Raw genomic sequence first — 15933 nt, 5'->3', positions numbered from 1 at the left:
AAACTTACTTTGATTCCTATTTTGTATTTATAATTCTTGTCTAGATAGTATTTTGAACTGTAGAATAGACTTTTAACATTGTTTTCTTTTGTTTCTTTTCTTGTTGTTTTCTTTCCTTTTTTTGTTTTTTGTTTTTTTGTTTTTTTTTTAGTTGCAACTACTGGCCCTTCAGTGTATTATAGTCAGTCACCAGCATATAATTCCCAGTATCTTCTCAGACCAGCAGCTAATGTTACACCCACAAAGGTAACAAAGGACAACTTGTACATTTATGACTGTCTACATTTTAAATGTTTAGGCTTCTTTTAAAGAAACTAAAAGGAGTAAGTAGTTCAGTATTGGAAATTATGTGATCTTCACAATACAGGCATTTGTTAGTTGTCTTATTTTTGTGTTTTAACAGTAAGTTGAAACATTTGGAATGTTTTAAATATAGAAGCTCTTGTGTTATTCTATTTTGGTTGGAATAGGGCTAGTATATTCCTGCTTTACTAGACTGGTGCATTGCCATCTGATTGACTCAAACCAGATATTATATAACATTAATTGAAAGTGAGGACTTTAAGGACAGAGAGCTGGGGATGCATTTAGACCCCTCTCTTTCTGCTTATTGTGACCTTGGGCAAGTTATTTTAACCTCTGTACCTCTTAGGACATCTATTTTAAAAAGAGAGTAATACAGTTTTTGAGGGTCCTAAAATGAGATAAAATGTTTACAACAATGCCCAGTTGGTATATTAATAAATGTTCAGTGAATTTTAGTCATTATCATCACTGTTAACATTATTGGGTAACTGTTTAGTGACTGAAGAAGCCATTTTTCCTGGGCATTGTAAGTATAGATTTTTAAGCTGCTGTCTTACAATACATGCCAAGTAAATATGCAGGTGTCTTTGTAGCACTGTAGGTGTCTCTTAATGTTCTGTATACATTAGTACTAGCTGTGATGAATTTGTGATGTTTGTGAGAGTTGATTTGTATGTAGCTCTTTTTTTATGGTTAATCTGTAAAATGTTTGATTTTTTTCTTTTAGGGGCCAGTTTATGGCATGAATAGGCTTCCACCCCAACAGCATATTTATGCCTATTCACAACAGGTGCACACACCACCAGTGCAAAGTTCGTCTGCTTGTATGTTCTCTCAGGAGATGTATGGTCCTCCCTTGCGTTTTGAGTCTCCTGCAACAGGAATTCTATCACCCAGGGGTGATGATTACTTTAATTACAATGTTCAACAGACAAGCACAAATCCACTTTTGCCAGAACCAGGGTATTTCACAAAGCCTCCACTTGTAGCTCATGGTTCACGGTCAGCAGAATCAAAGGTTATGGAATTTGGGAAAAGCAATTTTGTTCAGCCCATGCCAGGTGAAGTAATAAGGCCACCTTTGACAACACCAGCGCATACAACACAGCCAACTCCTTTTAAATTTAACTCAAATTTCAAATCCAATGATGGTGACTTCACATTTTCATCACCACAGGTTGTGACACAGCCTCCTTCAACAGCTTATAGTAATAATGAAAGTCTTTTGGGTCTTCTGACTTCAGATAAACCTTTGCAAGGAGATGGTTATAGTGGACCAAAGCCAATTTCTGGTCAAGCTATTGGATCTCGAAATACATTCAATTTTGGAAGCAAAAATGTGTCTGGAATGACACTTACAGAAAACATGGGCCCGAACCAGCAGAAGAATTCTGGTTTTCGTAGAAGTGATGATATGTTTACTTTTCAAGGTCCAGGGAAATCTATATTTGCAACACCTGCTTCAGACCTGGCAAACAAGAGTCATGAAACAGATGGAGGAAGTGCTCATGGAGATGAGGATGATGATGGCCCTCACTTTGAGCCCGTGGTACCTCTTCCTGACAAGATAGAAGTAAAAACTGGTGAGGAAGACGAAGAAGAATTCTTTTGCAATCGTGCAAAGTTGTTCCGTTTTGATAGTGAATCCAAAGAATGGAAGGAACGTGGGATAGGCAATGTAAAAATACTAAGGCATAAAACATCTGGTAAAATTCGCCTTCTGATGAGACGAGAGCAAGTGTTAAAGATCTGTGCAAATCACTACATTAGCCCAGATATGAAACTGACACCAAATGCTGGCTCAGATAGATCTTTTGTATGGCATGCCCTTGATTATGCAGATGAGTTGCCAAAACCAGAACAGCTTGCAATTAGATTCAAAACTCCTGAGGAAGCAGCACTATTTAAGTGTAAATTTGAAGAGGCCCAGAACATTTTAAAAGGCACAGTAACAAATATGTCTACAGCACCAAACCATACTGTCAGAATTGTAAAAGAACCTGCAACTCATGACAACAAGGATATTTGCAAATCTGATAGTGGAAGTTTGAATTTTGAATTCCAGATTGTAAAGAAGGAAGGGTCTTTCTGGCATTGTAACAGCTGCTCATTTAAGAATGCTGCAGCTGCTAAGAAATGTGTATCATGCCAAAATGTAAACACAGTGAGTAATAAAGAGCTCTTAGGCCCACCGTTAGGTGAAAATGGCTTTGCTTGTAAGACTGGCCCAGAAAATGCTCAAGATCGATTTGCATTGATGACTCCAAGTAAGGAAGGTCATTGGGATTGCAGTGTTTGTTTAGTAAGAAATGAACCCACTGTATCTAGGTGCATTGCATGTCAGAACACAAAGTCTGCTAACAAAAATGGATCTTCTTTTGTTCAAACGTCTTTCAAATTTGGGCAGGGAGAACTTCCTAAGTCTGTTGACAGTGATTTCAGATCTGTTTTTTCTAAAAAGGAAGGACAGTGGGATTGCGATATTTGCCTGGTCCAAAATGAAGGCAGCTCTACAAAATGTGTTGCTTGTCAGAACCCAGGAAAGCAGGCTCTGTCTTCTGTTTCATCACCTGCCTCTTTTAAGGCCAGTACTTCAGATGTAAGTAAAACTCCAAAGGGTGGATTTGAGGACATGTTTGCTAAGAAAGAAGGACAGTGGGATTGCAGTTCATGCCCAATGAGAAATGAAGCAAATGCTATAAAATGTGTTGCTTGTCAGAATCCTATTAAACCAAGTCCATCGGCTGCCTCTTTCAAGTTTGGTACTTCAGAGATGAATAAGGCTCCCAGGACTGGATTTGAGGGTATGTTCGCCAAGAAGGAAGGACAGTGGGACTGCAACCAGTGTTTAGTACGAAATGAAGCAAGTGCTACTCAATGTATTACTTGTCAGAATCCAAATAAACAGAATAAACCTACGTCTGCAGTCCCAGCATCTTCATCTTCAGAGACAAGCAAATCTCCAAAGAGTGGATTTGAAGGATTGTTTACCAAAAAGGAAGGACAGTGGGAGTGTAGTGTTTGCTCTGTAGAAAATGAGAGCTCTTCACTAAAATGTGTGGCTTGTGATGCCTCCAAGCCAACTCCTAAGTCTATTGTAGAAGCTCAAGCTCCTTCAGCTTTCACAGCAGGCTCAAAATCACAGTTAAATGAGTCTGCAGGAAGTCAAGTGGGAACAGAATTTAAAAGTAACTTCACAGAAAAAAATTTTAAATTTGGCATTACAGAGCCGAAATTTAAATTTGGGCATGTGGATCAAGAAAAAACATCGTCCTTTCCCTTTCAGGGTTCTAATACAGAATTTAAGTCAATCAAGGATGGATTTAGTTTTTCCATACCTGTATCTGCCGATGGATTTAAATTTGGCATTCAGGAGAAGGGAAATCAAGAGAAGAAGAGTGAAAAACATCTTGAAAATGATACTGGTTTCCAAGCTCATGATGTTAGTGGTCAGAAGAATGGTAGTGGTGTGATCTTTGGTCAGACAAGCAACACTTTCACCTTTGCAGATCTTGCAGAGTCAACTTCAAAAGAAGGATTTCAGTTTGGCAAGAAAGACCCCAATTTCAAGGGATTTTCAGGTGCAGGAGAAAAATTATTCTCATCACAAAGTGGCAAAGAGTCTGAGAAAGCAAATACATCTTCTGATATTGAGAAAGATGATGATGCCTATAAAACTGAGGACAGTGATGACATCCATTTTGAGCCAGTGGTGCAAATGCCTGAAAAAGTAGAGCTTGTGACAGGAGAAGAAGATGAAAAAGTTTTGTATTCACAGAGGGTGAAATTATTTAGATTTGATGCCGAGATAAGTCAGTGGAAAGAAAGGGGTTTGGGGAACTTAAAAATTCTCAAAAATGAAGTCAATGGTAAACTAAGAATGCTGATGCGAAGAGAACAAGTACTAAAAGTTTGTGCCAATCATTGGATAACCACTACAATGAACCTGAAGCCTCTTTCAGGATCAGATAGAGCATGGATGTGGCTAGCTAGTGACTTTTCAGATGGTGATGCCAAACTAGAACAGCTGGCCGCAAAGTTTAAAACACCAGAGTTAGCTGAAGAATTCAAGCAGAAATTTGAGGAGTGTCAGCGACTTCTCTTAGATATTCCACTTCAGACACCCCATAAACTTGTAGATACTGGCAGGGCTGCTAAGTTAATACAGAGAGCTGAGGAGATGAAGAGTGGACTGAAAGATTTCAAAACGTTTTTGACAAATGATCAAGTAAAAGTCACTGATGAAGAGAACACAAGTTCAGGTGCTGATGCTTCCAGTGCTTCAGACACAACAGTGAAGCAAAATCCTGAAAACACTGGGCCTGCCTTAGAATGGGATAACTATGACTTACGGGAAGATGCCTTGGATGATAGCGTCAGCAGCAGCTCAGTTCATGCTTCTCCATTGGCAAGCAGCCCTGTTCGGAAAAACCTCTTCCGCTTTGGTGAATCAACTACAGGATTTAACTTCAGTTTTAAATCTGCTTTGAGTCCATCTAAGTCTCCTGCCAAATTGAACCAGAGTGGAACTTCAGTTGGCACTGATGAAGAATCTGATGTTACTCAAGAGGAAGAGAGAGATGGACAGTACTTTGAGCCTGTTGTACCCTTACCTGATCTGGTTGAAGTATCCAGTGGTGAGGAAAATGAACAAGTTGTTTTTAGTCACAGAGCAAAACTCTATAGATATGATAAAGATGTTGGTCAATGGAAAGAAAGAGGCATTGGTGATATAAAGATTTTACAGAATTATGATAATAAGCAAGTTCGAATAGTGATGAGAAGGGACCAAGTATTAAAACTTTGTGCCAATCACAGAATAACTCCAGATATGACTTTGCAAAATATGAAAGGGACGGAAAGAGTGTGGGTATGGACTGCATGTGATTTTGCAGATGGAGAAAGAAAAATAGAACATTTAGCTGTTCGTTTTAAACTACAGGATGTTGCAGATTCATTTAAGAAAATTTTTGATGAAGCAAAAACAGCCCAAGAAAAAGATTCTTTGATAACACCCCATGTTTCTCATTTGAGCACTCCTAGAGAGTCACCATGTGGCAAAATTGCTGTAGCTATATTAGAAGAAACCACAAGAGAAAGGACAGATTTAACTCAGGGAGATGAGGTAATAGAAACAACTTCAGAAGCTGGAGAAACATCAAGCACTTCTGAAACAACACCAAAAGCAGTGGTTTCTCCTCCAAAGTTTGTGTTTGGCTCAGAGTCTGTTAAAAGCATTTTTAGTAGTGAAAAATCAAAGCCATTTGCGTTTGGCAATAGTTCAGCTACTGGATCTTTGTTTGGATTTAGTTTTAATGCACCTTTGAAAAATAGCAACAGTGAAGTTACTTTAGCAGTTCAGAGTGGATCTGAAGGAAAAGTAGAACCTGACAAGTGTGAATCACAGACTGACATCAGACAGTCTTCGGATGGCAAAGTCAGAAATGTCATTACCTGTCCAGAGGAGGAGTCTTCACTTAGTTACACATTTAAAGCACCAGAAAAGGGTAAGTATGAAGTCTTTAAGAGTTAAGCAGATTTTTTAAGTGTGTGTCTTTAGCTGTTTATAAGAAAGTAATATTTTAAATGTCAAAGTTGTATCATTAAACACTAGTTAGTGAACATTCAGAAATATTTGAACAGACAAGTTTAATCCCTAAGTTTGAGTATTCAAACTAACAGACTGTAGAGACATGTATCATTAAGTAGAGCCAAGACTGGCATACCTGAATCCTGAGTATTAATTTGAGTCTTTAAATGTTGATTACTCAGTGTTTTGTTTTAAAAATCATTTGATGCATGTGTTGTTGAGATGTTACATGTGTGTTAAGTGAGTTAGTATTGCCACCTCTTATTAAATTAGCAAAGGAAGACCTTGGGGATAATTGAATATGTAAGACCAATCAGATTGGCATAAATTGAGGGCTCTGACTTCTTACATTTTAAGAGTCATTCATTTTGTTTCATAAGATGTTAAAAAATAAAATATTCTTTATTTCCCTAGGATTTAATTTTAGCCTTTTTAAATCTAATCCAATGGCCTTTTGGACCAGCATCCCTCCCTCACAACCTGAGAGCAAAGGTATAGAGGCAGCATTCTCAATGTGAGGTGACTAGCAGCTGGTAGTCCTTAGCCAAGTAGATTTAAAGTACTTAACATTGCAGTGTGCATGCTATAGAATGCCATTTTACAAAGCATACTTTCTGAGTAGTGGTGTAACAACAGCTTTTAATATTTTTTTTTAAATGTATCTAGGTGTTATCTATGTGCTTTTGTGGTCTCTTTGCTTCATTTTCAATTTTGCTTAATGTCTCCGTCTGTCTCTCTGCTTCATTGAACTTTATTCTTTTCAACTCTGTTTAATGAAGACCTGTCTTTCTAATCTTTGACTTTGGCCACTACCGTCTGCTAGTTAGTATTCAGATATGATGGCAGTAGAATGTATAAATAACATGCCTCTTTAGGGTTTAGAAACTATATTTGACAATAGACCTCATTTTTACAAATACCATTCTGTAACTTCTGTTCCTTATGTAGTGAATATCACTCTTAGATATGTGTTGCTTCTTGACTAGAACATTAAGTATTTAGAATTTATAGAAGCCCATTAAGAACAAATGAGGGAAATGTGTCCAGTAATGCTTCTTGACGTTGCCGGAGGGTAGGTGCCAGTTCTTTATAGTAATACCATCCAGTAGAAATATGATCTGTGTGTCTGAATTTTTAGTGTTTTAGAAACACTAAAAGCAATCAATGGCATAAAAGAAAACCAATTTTAATGATCTATTCAAATACACACACACACACACACACACACACACACACACACACACACACACACACACAAAATTTCAGCTTTTAATGAGGATTTTACAAAAAAAACAATAGACTCCAGTGTGCATGTTCATACTTCTAGGACATGTTAGTTTAGTTTAGCCACCTTTAAAGTGTTAGGAAGTCAGTCACACGTTGGGAGGCTACCATGGTGGCTTTAGAGAATGTTTCCCTCATAGTAGCTGGTACACACATAGTTCCTGACTGTTTTAAGGTACTGGTTTATCAGTTCCTACAAGCTAGAGATTCTAATATATCAGAATAGACTTCATGTAGTGGGTTCCTTTTTTTTTTTTTTTTTTTTTCCTAAATTTTTGTCCTTTCATCAGGTGGGAGTAGATAGACAGAAATTGTCTTGATACTATATGACTATAGAATGACTGTTTAACTTTTATGTAGTTTCATACTTGGAAATACATAAAAATGCATACAATGCTATCACCTGCCATCCTTTGTTTTTAGTCTGGTTACCGTCTCTTAGCAGTTGTTTTGACTTGGTTACAGCACAAGAGAAGAGTAAACCTGAAGATCCTCCCTCAGATACTGATGTTCTCATTGTGTATGAGCTCACTCCCACTCCTGAGCAAAAAGCCCTTGCAGACAAACTTCTGCTTCCTCCAACTTTCTTTTGTTACAAGAATAGGCCAGATTATGTTAGTGAAGAAGAGGAGGATGGTAAGTCTTTTGTTAACTGAAAATTACCCTGGTAGTCTTAGTAATTGGGAATATAGTTTAATTTTGCCAGACATGGCAATGCCTGTAATGCCAGCTTGATAGGCTCAGATAGGATGGTTGAATTTGTATTCATGGGGAGTTTCAGGCTAGTTTGGTTATAGAAACTATATTGAAAGAAAATCTAAGCAGACTTTCATAACTTAGACTACTAGCCTCAAAGTATGTATTTACCCTGTGTATATAAAATACCCAGTGGATGGAATACTCAGAAGAACGCCATTCATTAAAGAAGCCCTTTATAAAGATGTTTATTGGACGTCAGGCAGATGTTTTGTGGAAATTGGAAATGATCATAATTCCAGAAAAACTCAAAGTAAAAGGGGGAGAAAGCTAGCTAATACCCTCATATTCCCAGTGAGATCATTTGGGCAGTGGCATAGAATGCTACGTTGTGGGGTGGCCAAGAATTGAGAGCTGTGCCACAGTGACAGAGTGTGCAAAGATGAAGGGAGCACCCTGGGAACAGGTAGGAGCTGAAGGTCTGTGATTGGCAAAACTGAGTACTTCATGGATGTAGAGTGAAAGAAAGTGTGAAGATCATGCCTGGGTTTGTGGCTAGGAAAACCTTGTACCTACCTTTAACTCTCTTATTCACTATAATGAATTGCATTTGAAGATGAAGATTTTGAAATGGCTGTCAAGAAACTTAATGGAAAACTCTATCTGGATGACTTAGAAAAATACAGACCATTGGAAGAAAATCTAGCAGGTACGCTTATACAATTTTGATGTCCTATCTTTTAAAGGTACTTATTAGTCTGTTAGTATCTGTAATTGCCTGTTTTATTTATTTATGTGCTAAATTAGTGCTCATTTAAAATATTTAAAAAATAATACTAGTTGAAAAACCCTGATTAATTTTGGTGGCAATGAGCTGGCTTTGTGAGCATTCATTGTCCTTGTTATGGAGATCTCTCAGTTGCACTGAAAATCTGCAGACTGGCTATTGGGCTAGATTTCTGATTGTATCTTTGCTTGTGTTGTGTGGCTTTTTCAGATAATGACAAAGAATGTGTTATTGTTTGGGAAAAGAAGCCAACAGTTGAAGAGAGAGCAAAAGCAGATACTTTGAAGCTCCCACCTACATTTTTCTGCGGAGTCTGCAGTGATACAGATGAGGACAATGGGAACGGGGAGGATTTTCAGTCAGAGCTACAAAAAGTTCATGAAGCTCAGGTCAGACTGTCTCCATTGTTCTCCTTTCAGGTCTCTAGCCTCTGTTGATGGAGTGAATTTTAAAATCTTATTATCAAATGGTAATAACTGCCTTTGGCAAGCACATAAACAGAGAGCCATGTTACTATTCATGAATGAGAACACTCAAAATCATTAGGGTATCAAACCCCAGATTAAACTACAGGCTTAATATTGTATCAGTTAAAACACCACCAAGTTTCTTTGTAGATAAAAACAAATTGTTTTTTTTTTTAACAGTTAAATTATAGCTGGTAAGGTCCTTCCCCTCCCCCTTTTCCTCTTTATTGAAAATAAATTTTTTTCTCACATAGTATATCCTGATTACCATTTTCCTTCCTTGTACTATTCCTCCCACCCCCTCAGTTCCTTCCTATCTGGATCTACTTGCTTTCTGTCTCTCATTAGAAAACAGACAAACAGGCTTCTAAGGGGTAGTAATAAAATGTAGTAAGATAAAACAAAAACTAACACATCAGAAATGGACAAAACAAACAAACAGAAGGAAAAGAGTTCACAAAAAAGACTAAAGCAAGAGAGACCCACTCATTCACACACTCAGGAATCCCATAAAAGCACTAAACTGGAAGCCATAATATATATGCAAGAAGACCTAGTGTAGACCTGTGCAGGCCCCATGAATGCTGCCTCAATCTCTGAATTCATGTGTGTGTTGATTATGTTCCTTTAGAGGGCCTTGTTTTCCACCCCTCTGATTCTTGGATTTTCTCTGCTTCCTCTTCTGTGGGGTTCCCTGAGCCCTGAGAGAAGGAACTTTATAGTGACATCCTGTTTAGGACCGAGTGTTCCAGAGGCTCAGTTGGAGTTTTTAGCCCTAAGTGAATAATGAATGGTGTGCCATTTTACTTGTCTGTCTTGCTGAAGTGATACTGATCTTTTCATTCAGTTTGTGGGTGGTTCTGGCATCTCTAGGAAAGACTTCATTTGGTTATGGTATAGTACAGTTTTGTATCACTTAGTTTCTATTTGTGTAAATTTTGTTGCTACTTTTAAAATGGAGTTATTTGGTAATAGTGTTGAGTAGTTTTCTGGTATTAACTTTAGCTTCTATATAAAAATTAGTATTGGGGGCTGGATACATGGAGTTCAGTTAAAGCACCCAACCATGTCACTCAGCTGACATACCACCACCAGGGTCCAGGATCCCAGTACCCTCTTCTGGCCTCTGTGGGTATCTGAACTCACTTGTGCATAATCTCACACACATACAAGCAAAAAATTAAAACTTAACACTGGACCTGGAATGATGGCCCACATCTTTAGCTCCAGGTAGAAGCAGATGAATCTCTGAATTCCAGGCCAGTTGGGACAACATAGTGAATTCCACTTAAAAACAAAAAAACAAAAACAAAAAAACCCAAGTTAATGGTAATATAGTAAATAGATTGGGAAATACTTCTCTGTGCAGCTATTTTCTAAAAGAGATTTTGTCTGATTGATGTTGTTTTCTCTTAAGTGTTTGATAGTTCTAACTAAAGGAACCATACTAGGACTAGGGTTTTCTTAAGATCTTGAAAACAAATAAGTGGAAGGTTCTATTTGGAATGTCTGTTTAGGTTATTTGTCTCTGTTACTGAGTGAGTTCTTATTGTGTCTTCGAAGTAATTCTCAAATTTAAGTTTGTAGAATTATAGAATAAACTTTTTAAAAATCAATTTTGGTATTCGAGACAAGACCTCACTGTAGTACAGGCTGGCTTTGACCTTCCTGAGGCCTTCTCATCTCATCTTTAGAGTGCTGGGATTTCAGGTGTTTGCTAGCACTGCCCAGTTCCATTATCAGTTTCTTAATGCTTGTCAGTTCAGTATTGAAATTACTTTCTTTGCTATTTCTTTATGAATCTAGTAATGAGTATATCGGTTTCATGAGTTTGTCCTGTTTTCTGTTTTGTTGTGTTGCTCTCTCCCTATTCCTGTTGTATCTTTTATGTGGTTCTTGGCCCCCTCCCCCAACAGCATCTTGGCTTCACCCTCCCCACCCCCTCACCCCCTAACCCGTTGAATTTCATTGATTTCTGCTCTTTATTACCACTTTCTTGCCTTGGGTTTACTTTGCTCTTTTTCTTTTTCTCCAATGTGGGAGCATGAGTACAGAATTAAGCTCATGTTCATTGTTCATACAAATAATAGTATACCTTAAGCACTATTTAGGTGTATATGTTTTTCTGTGTGCTATTGTCATTTTCATTCAGGTTAGAATATGTTCTAGCAATTCTTTTTGACCCATGCATTGGACAGTTGTATGCCATTTAAAAATGGTGACTTTGTACATAATATTCTGTTAGTGTGAGTAATTGTATTTATAGTTCATATAATTATGTTGTTCCATGTTTTATGAATTATTACAAATATGTAATGAATAATATACTACAGAATGATTTCATTGCTTAAAAAAAATGCTCTGTCTGCTGGGCGGTGGTGACGCATGCCTTTAATGCCAGCACTTGGGAGTAAGAGGCAGGCATATCTCTGTGAGTTCGAGACCAACCTGTTGGGTCTACAAGAGCTACTTCTAGGACAGGCTCCAAAGCGAAACCCTGTCTCAAACAAACAAACAAACAAACAAACAAACAAAATACTGTGTCAGTCACCCCCTTTCCTCTGTCATGCCCAAATACTTGGCAAACATTCGTCTTTCCATGCTTGTTTGGATCTTGGTTAATAAAGTACTGCAGAACTGAGATTTTTTTGGGGGTGGGGCCTGGGCAAACAGAAAAGGGAGTTTGAGTAAGTCAGTGCTACAAAACCAGCCCTACCCCCTTTGCTTTAGTTCAGATTGTTTTGGTTCTTTGGTTAATTTCCAGAGTAGATGAAAGAGTTAATTTTGGTCATCTTCTTTGTTTTTTCATAGTTTTATGGAGAAAACATATTTAAGATGGTTCTTACTCTGCCATTCCAGGAGGGCAAATTGATCTTTCATCTTGATCACACTTCTTTATCACTTCTAATTTTTCTGAAATCTGCTTTGTTTGATAAAGATACAGCGTTTTTTTTGTGTATATGTGTGTGATACTTTTTAAACCTTTAATTTGTCTTTATTGTTATAACCCTATCCCCCAACTTCCCAACCTCTTCCTAAACCCCTGTCCTGTGTGTGTTTCTTTTCCGTGGATCTAAACCCAGGGCCCTGCAGTTTTTCTGCAAATACCCTGCTAGACAAATCCCCAACCTGTAGTGGTTGTTGTGTTAAAAACAAACAACCCTGATTGAATAATTTTTTTTACTAGTGACCATTTGACATTCACTTCTCAGCGAGGTGGGTTGGGTCTAAATTCATTGTTTATTTTTAGTAGTTTTCATTACTCTTAATTTTCCTGCCTTTTCAGTCGTTATTCTAAAAATTAAAAAAACACACACCAAACTTTATAGAAAATACCTAGTATTTTTGTGTTTTTTCTTTTTGGTGGAGCAGGGGATGGTTTAATGTTACAGTATTTTGTTCTTTTCTCTTTGCAGAAATCCCAGAGTGAGAAAATAACTGATGCAGTTGGTAATGAGCATCCAGGTGACACTGAAGTGACAAACTCTTTTGTCTATAAGTCTGAAGAATCTGATTCTAACAGCAAATCTGGTAGCTCACCCCCTGTTTCTGGGACTGTGGACAAGCCTGTAGATTTGTGTACTAGAAAAGAAATTGACACGGAAGTCCCAAGCCAAGGTAAAAGTTGGTCATGTGTTTATATTGTATAGTATGTAAGATATTGCCTATATGTTTGAGAAAATAGACTTTTAAAGATAGATTAGATTTCAAGAACATAGCTGAAAATGTTTAAGGTGATATAGGAGTATAATGTATTTGTCACAGTAATCATTCAAGTCATACTGCCTTCTTAATAAATAAAACAATAAATAATAACATTTTTATCATTTGTTTCATTTAATTATTATTTGCTTTTAAAGACAGGGTCTCTCTCTGTATAGCCCTGGATGACTTCGAACTCACTATGCAGACCAGGCTGGCCTTACACCCACAGAGACACCTGCCTTTACTTCCCAAGTGCTGGGACTAAAGGTGTGCTCTACCACACCTGGCCTATCATTTGATTTTAAGCTATTAGGGAATACAAAGCATTATGACTGACCTGCCTGCATAAAAGAATAATTTGCATGGTCATTTTCTTTGTGTTATGTCAAGTTTTTACTTGACTATTGTTGAGTTATATTATCATTACACAGACATATTCACAATGCTTTAGTTATAAATTATTACAGTAGGAGCTTTAAATTTTTATGCTAAAATATGTACAAGCCTCAAAACTTACTAATTTGTCAATTACAATAATTATTTGTATTACTATTTGTATTACTATATGTCTCAGTTTTTGTAAATTGGAAGAAGTATCTTTGTGGATTATATTTCTTTATATGTGGACATTATATTACCTGTTCTTGTTTTTTTCCAGAAGTAGTCCCAACTTAGGTCACCAATTGCACATTTATGGGCACTTTAGAATCTTAAAAAAAAAAGCAACTTCACAACTAAAATGTCTACATTTTCAGATAAAATTAAGTAGGCCAAAACAGTTTCAGAGAAAATGAAACTGTACATTGGTGGAATTCAGACAAGGTCTCTAAACTTTTGGATGAGCAAACGTATGAGCGTATTTATGGTAAAGAAAACACAAAAAATTAGTTTAGTCCCTACTGCTCTTGCTGAGGTCTTAAGTTCAATTCCCAGCACTCATGGTAAGCAGCTTGTCTGTAATGCTAGCCCAAGGAATCCAATCCTCATTATGGCGTTTTAGGGAACTTACACTGATGAGCCACACACACACACACACACACACACACACACACACATAAACACATAATGAAAAATTATAAATCTTTTAAAAATGTTTAGTACAGATTTCTTTGAAGGTCTTACCTTTGCTTGTTTGAGGGTGGAAGAAACTTGACAAAGCAGAAACTATTCCCATAACATAGCTTAGTGTGGATGACACTTCTACCGCTCTGTGGTTTTTGAAATGAATTTAGTTAAGAATTTATGTTAATTGGGAACAGAACCTGTAAACTTAATGTTACTAAACAAGCTGGAAATTAAATGTATTCTGTAACTTAAAATGTAGTTTGTTAAAAAAATCTCCAAAATTTGAACTTGAAGGAGTTTTAGAAAAATAAATGCTAATTTTTAAAAATGTAGTTTATAACATTTGCTCTCTTGGAATCCAAAGTCCTCTTCTTTCTGGGTCTTGCATATGGTTTTGATATGGAGTCTGTCTTAATCTAAATAGGAAATTGTTCTTTCCTTTTTGCCAGGAGAAAGCAAGACTGTTTTGTTTGGATTTGGAAGTGGTACAGGGCTGTCATTTGCAGACTTGGCTTCAAGCAATTCTGGGGATTTTGCTTTTGGTTCTAAAGGTAAGATCAAAAGGAAAGATATTAATGATCATGTCAGCCAAATGCAACTGAAAAAAGGCAGTACTTTCCATGTTGTGACTGTAAGTGGAGTAGCCCTGTCTTTGGTTTGCTTAGTGTTTCAGTAATTAGGACTTAGATATTCTATTACTGATAATAATAACTATAAGGATTTTCTCTTAATTTAAATCAATGTTGTTAGTCCTTCCTTTCCTCATATACAGGTAGGTTTTTCAGTTTTGGGATAAACTTGATTTAGACAGCACTGTTCCTTTAAATGTTTTTGTTCTTATATTTGATTTGTTAGTATTTCAGGATTTGTGACTATATTTTTTATAAATTGGATTTCTGTATTAGGGTTGTACTGATTTATTGCGCTAGAGTAAGTTATAAATTAGTATTTTTTTTTCCCCTCAGTGATCAGTGGTGTTTATTTTTTAGGATTTATTTATTTGCTGGACATGGTGGTGCACACCTTTAATCCCAGCACTCAGGAGGCAGAGGCAGGTGGATCTCTGTGAGTTCAAGGCCAGCCTGGTCTACAGAGTGAGTTCCAGGACAGCCAGGGCTGTTACACAGAGAAACCTTGCCTTGAAAAAAAAAAACCAACAAAAAAAAGATTGATTTGTGTGTGTGTGTGTGTGCAGTGTGTTTTGCTTGCATATATGTCTTTTCACTACATTCATGCAGTGCCCTTGGAGGTCAAATCCGTAGAATTGGAGTTACATACAGACAGTTGTGAGCTGCCATGTGGGTGCTATTTGTTTCAAGTTTTGTTAGCATTAGACTAAATTATATTTCCTCTAAGATCTTTTATATTTTGAATATAGTACCTTTTAAATTATTGTGTAAGATGTTTGGAGAAGAGAATTTGTTGAAGAATGCTAAAATAGTTCATGTATTTATACATTTTACAGGTCATGCTGTTAGTATTCAGGCATCTGTACTGTCCTTGGGGTTCTGACAGGATACGCCCTCAGCTGCAGCCACTAAGAGTACCACCTGTGCATATTCCCTTTTAAAAGAGCCCTGCTCCCCTCCTCTATCTTTCGTGGTGCTCCGGCCACCCCTTCCCCTTTCCCCTTTTTATGGTCCCTTTCCCCAATAAAAACCCCTCTGCTTGAACCCTGTCGCATGGCGTCTTTCTCTCGCATGCTGCGTCTTTCTCCACTGCTTTCTTAATTTGCAACGCGTGCTACTTAACAGTTAAACTTCTAGAAATGATTGATAGGAATTTGCATTAGAATTCATAGTTTTACTTATGCTGAGTTGTTTTCCGAGACAGGCTTTTACTATGTGTCCTGAGCTGGCTAGAACTCTATGTGACCAGGCTGGCCTTGAACTCATGGAGATATGCCTGCCTCTGCCTCCTGAGTGCTGGGACTAAAGGTGTGAGCCACTAACGTCTGGCTGCACTTTCTTAAAATAGTATTTTATCCTATAAGTCTGCTACAATGAGCTGTGTTCCATAGTTGTTGAAATTGT

At 37.3% G+C, this 15933-nt stretch overlaps 1 protein-coding gene across 1 annotated transcript in view; it reads left to right on the top strand.

The window, feature by feature from the left end:
• Ranbp2 (RAN binding protein 2) overlaps nt 1-15933 on the top strand; it is a 56773-nt gene that overhangs the window by 35864 nt on the left and 4976 nt on the right. The window contains exons 19-25 of the mRNA XM_027388341.2: nt 152-246; nt 1034-5813; nt 7646-7816; nt 8493-8585; nt 8874-9052; nt 12547-12748; nt 14350-14451. Coding sequence (XP_027244142.1) covers nt 152-246; nt 1034-5813; nt 7646-7816; nt 8493-8585; nt 8874-9052; nt 12547-12748; nt 14350-14451 — 5622 coding nt within the window. The remainder of the gene's footprint in view (nt 1-151; nt 247-1033; nt 5814-7645; nt 7817-8492; nt 8586-8873; nt 9053-12546; nt 12749-14349; nt 14452-15933) is intronic.

This window comes from Cricetulus griseus (genome assembly GCF_003668045.3).
Source record: "Cricetulus griseus strain 17A/GY chromosome 1 unlocalized genomic scaffold, alternate assembly CriGri-PICRH-1.0 chr1_1, whole genome shotgun sequence".
Taxonomy (NCBI): Eukaryota; Metazoa; Chordata; class Mammalia; order Rodentia; family Cricetidae; genus Cricetulus; species Cricetulus griseus.
Note: the sequence above shows the minus strand (reverse complement) of the source record. Positions and strands in the feature narration are given on the sequence as shown.